General features: G+C 44.5%; 1 protein-coding gene across 2 annotated transcripts in view; it reads left to right on the forward strand.

Moving 5' to 3' along the window:
• Positions 1-3,966, forward strand: part of Prune (prune exopolyphosphatase) — a 46,618-nt gene that overhangs the window by 12,630 nt on the left and 30,022 nt on the right. For both annotated transcript variants that reach the window (XR_001175026.1, XM_013015387.1), the window contains exons 2-3: positions 987-1,079; positions 1,952-2,154. Coding sequence is in view for 1 of the 2 variants with exons in the window: in XM_013015387.1 (XP_012870841.1) it covers positions 987-1,079; positions 1,952-2,154 (296 nt within the window). In the remaining variant the exon portion in view is untranslated. The remainder of the gene's footprint in view (positions 1-986; positions 1,080-1,951; positions 2,155-3,966) is intronic.

The raw sequence follows: 3,966 nt of genomic DNA on the forward strand, positions 1-3,966 counted from the left end.
CTCTTCAGCTCAAGGCGAGCGCTCTACCACTTGAGCTACAGCGCCACTTCCAGTTTTCTGGTGGTTTATTGGAGATAGGAGTCTCACGGTCTTTCCTGCCCGGGCTGGCTTTGAACCGAGATCCTCAGATCTCAGCCTCCTGAGTAGCTAGGATTACAGGCGTGAGCCACCAGCGCCTGGCTATTATTATTATTTATTATCAAGCCCCATTCCTGGGGCTTGAACTCTGGGCATGGGCTGTCCCTGAGCTTCTTTTGCTCAAGGCTAGTGCTGTAGTACTGGAGTCACAGTGCCACTTTGGGCTTTTTCTGAATAGCTTATTGAAAATAAGAGTGTCATAGACTTTCCTGCCTGGTCTGGTTTCAAACCTGGATCATCAGATCTCTGCCTCTTGAGTAGCTGGAATTACAGGTGTGAGCCACCAAGCACCTGGCCTGAAACAGCACTCATAGCACTTCCGGCTTTTTCTGTTTATGTGGTACTGAGGAATCGAATCCAGGGCTTCATGCATGCTAGGCAAGCCCTCTACCACTAAGCCACCTTCCCAGCCTAGTCCAATGGTTTAGAATGTAAGGATCGTTATCCCTGGTTTGAAAATGAGGGTAGTAGATTGGGACAATAACCAGAGTTGATAGTTCAAGAGTATGACTTGAATTTACCAACTCCCCATATGGTACTTTTGACTATTGAGTGCCTAAAGAGGCATAAGAAATTAGATCGTTGTTTACTGTCCTGTAAGATAATATTCAGAGACTACTTAGGGAAAAAGCACTTTTCCACCAACTGAATGTGTGTGGAGTGCATGCAGCTCAACTAAAACTCTGAGGTCCTATCTGCTAAAACCCTCATCCACGATGTAAGGAACAATAAGATTATCCCACTTCCTCTGTGAAGATCAGTGAGAGGATGAGAGTGAAGGCCTGGTGAGTATAAGGTGAATGGAAGTGAAGAGACCACTTTGGCAGTTTCCCCTTCCTCCTCTCCAGGAGTCCCGGCCTCTACATGTTGTATTGGGAAATGAAGCCTGTGACTTGGACTCCATGGTATCTGCTCTCGCCCTGGCATTTTACATGACAAAGGTGAGTACCTAAATAATCCCTTAGAATGAATAGATTTGAATTCAAGACCCAACTCTGCCACTTACAGTGGGTAAATTAAATCCCTTGACTGCTGAATCTCATATCACTATCTGAGAAGACGATATTTTACAGTGTTGTTGTGAAGGCCAAATGAATAGATATGTTTTGAGAGATATTTGTAAGTCATAAAGCAATATTTGAACTAATTATCATTGAATTTCAGTGATCCAGTATGTATTTCTTCTGTCAAGTCCGCTTTCCTGCCTGTACTTAGGCTTAGACTCAAGGCCTTGAGCACTTAGCTTTTTTTGATCAAGGCTGGCACTTTACCAGTTGCCATACCTCCATTTCCAGCTTTTTGCTGGTTAATTGGAGATAAGAGTCTCAGATTTCTTTGCCTGTGCTGGCTTAGAACCTCAGATCTTAGCTTCCTAAGTAGCTAGGATAACTGGTGTGAGCCATTGGTGCTCAGCTCCCGGTTAGTTCTTAAGCTCTCCTAATCCTTTCTCTGCAGCAGCACTTCTATAACTAGGTCTTTTCCATGCTACTGTAAGAGGGAAGGGGCTTGAGATCCCTTTGGAACCAAGAGTGAAGGTTTAGTGTAAGTCTGTCAGAGTCCATACGTGGCATGAACTCCATTCTTTGTTGGCCTCAATTCCCAGTAAAAAAGGTAAAAGAAAAAAAAAAAAACAATCCTTTTATTTTCATAGACTGGGTAATTGTGGCTTGGGGAAGATGGTAACTTACCCAGGATCATGTATGTCTCCTTGGGTCTCAGTAGTCTTGTTAATTGAGCTATATTCTCCAGCCCAGGCTTGTGATGTCCTCCTGTGTATTCTAAAACATTTTCATTCCTTCTTTTCACGATCCAGACAACTGAAGCTGAGGAAATCTTTATACCAGTTTTAAATATAAAACGTTCTGAGCTACCTCTGCGAGGCGACAACATCTTCTTTCTTCAGAAGGTTCACATTCCCGAGACAGTCTTGATTTTTCGGGATGAGATTGACCTCCATGCTTTGCATCAGGCGGGCCACCTCACCCTCATCCTTGTTGACCATCATGTCTTACCCAAGTAAGGATATGGACATACTGGAATTTGGTGAATGAACTCTAAAGAGATGAAATGAAAAAAGCAGTTTTGTTTTCAGGAATTTCACAGCTAATTATGATTGACAACTTCATGTCTAATATGGAAAAATCAATATAAAATAGCATTACTGTGCAGGTTTATGGTATAAAGTTGTGCACCATAATAAAAGACAAATAATAAAAAGAATTAAAATTTTAGTTTTTCAAACTAAAGAAAAACCCCACAATAATATAAATCTTCCTTTAGTATTTAAGACTTTTTTTTTTTTTGTGGTCAGTCATGGGGCTTGAACTCTGGGACTGGGCGCTGTCCCTGAGCACTTTAGCTCAAGGCTAGCACTCTACCACTTGAGCCACAGCGCCACTTCCACCTTTATCTGCTTATGTGGTGCTGAGGAATTGAATCCAGGACCTCATGCATGCAAGGCAAGCACTTTACCACTGAGCCACCTTCCCAGTCCCTAAGACTTTTTTTAAAGTTAGTTTCTCATGAGGAGGCTGAGATCCAACAGATCAAAGTTCAAAGCCAACTTGGGCAGAAAAGTCCTAGCGATACCATCTCCAATTAAGCAGCAAAAAATGTACAACTGGAGATGTGGCTCAGGTGGTAGTTCTAGCTGAGCAAGCAAGCCAAATAAGTACAGACCCTGAATTCAAACCTATGTACTGACAAAAGAAAAAAAAAAACGGCCTAACAAGCTGGGCACCAGTGGCTCACGCCTGTAATCCTAGCTACTCATGGCTGAGATCTGAGAATCGAGGTTCAAAGCCAGCCCTGGCAGGAACATCCCTGAGACTCTTATCTCCAATAAACCACTAGAAAACTGGAAGTGGCGCTGTGGCTCAAGCAGTAGAGTGTTAGCCTTGAGCTGAAGAGCTGAGGGACAGCGCTTAGGCCCAGGGTTCAGGCCCCACGACTGACAAAAAAATATATATATATATATATTTTTTTGTCATGGGCCTTGAGCTCTGGGCCTGGGAACTGTCTCTTCAGCTTAAAGCTAGTGCTCTAGGGCTGAGAAGGTGGCTCAGTGGTAGAGCGCTTGCCTTGCATGCCTGAGGCCCTGGGTTTGATTCCTCAGTACCACATAAGCAAAGAGAAAAAAGCCCGAAGTGGCGCTATGGCTCAAGTGGTAGAACGCTAGCCTTGAGCTGAAGAGCTAAGGGACAGCACCCAGGCCCAGAGTTCAGGCCCCATGACTGGACCCCCCCAAAAAAATAAATTGTTAAAGCTAGTGCTCTACCGCTTGCGCCACAGCACCACTTTGGGTTTTCTGATGGTTTATTGGAGATAAGAGTCTAATGGATGTTCCTGCCTGGGCTAGCTTTGAACCTAGCTAGGATTACAGGTGTGAGCCACCGGCACCCAGGGGAAAAATTTTTTTCTAAATAAACTTGTCCTACCTAAACAGAAAAAGCCAGAAGCAGTGCTGTGGCTCAAGTGCTAGAGTGCTACCCTTGAACAAAAGCAACTCAGGTACATTGCCCAGGCTCTGAGTTCAAGCCCCAGGACTGGCAACCAAGAAAAAGAAAAAGAAGGCTGAAAATAACATAATGAAGAAAATTTCCATAAAAGAGTAAGGAGGGCTGAGAAGTTGGCTCAGTGGTAGAGCGCTTGCCTTGCATGCCTGAGGCCCTGGCTTCGATTCCTCAGCACCACATAAGCAAAATGAAAAAAGCCGGAAGTGGCACTGTGGCTCAAGTGGTAGGGCACTAGCCTTGAGCTGAAGAGCTGAGGGACAGTGCTCAGGCCCAGAGTTCAGGCCCCACAACCGGACCCCCCCCCCAAAAAAAA

The sequence above is a fragment of the Dipodomys ordii genome, unplaced genomic scaffold, assembly GCF_000151885.1.
Source record: "Dipodomys ordii isolate 6190 unplaced genomic scaffold, Dord_2.0 Scaffold26, whole genome shotgun sequence".
NCBI classification, from domain to species: Eukaryota; Metazoa; Chordata; class Mammalia; order Rodentia; family Heteromyidae; genus Dipodomys; species Dipodomys ordii.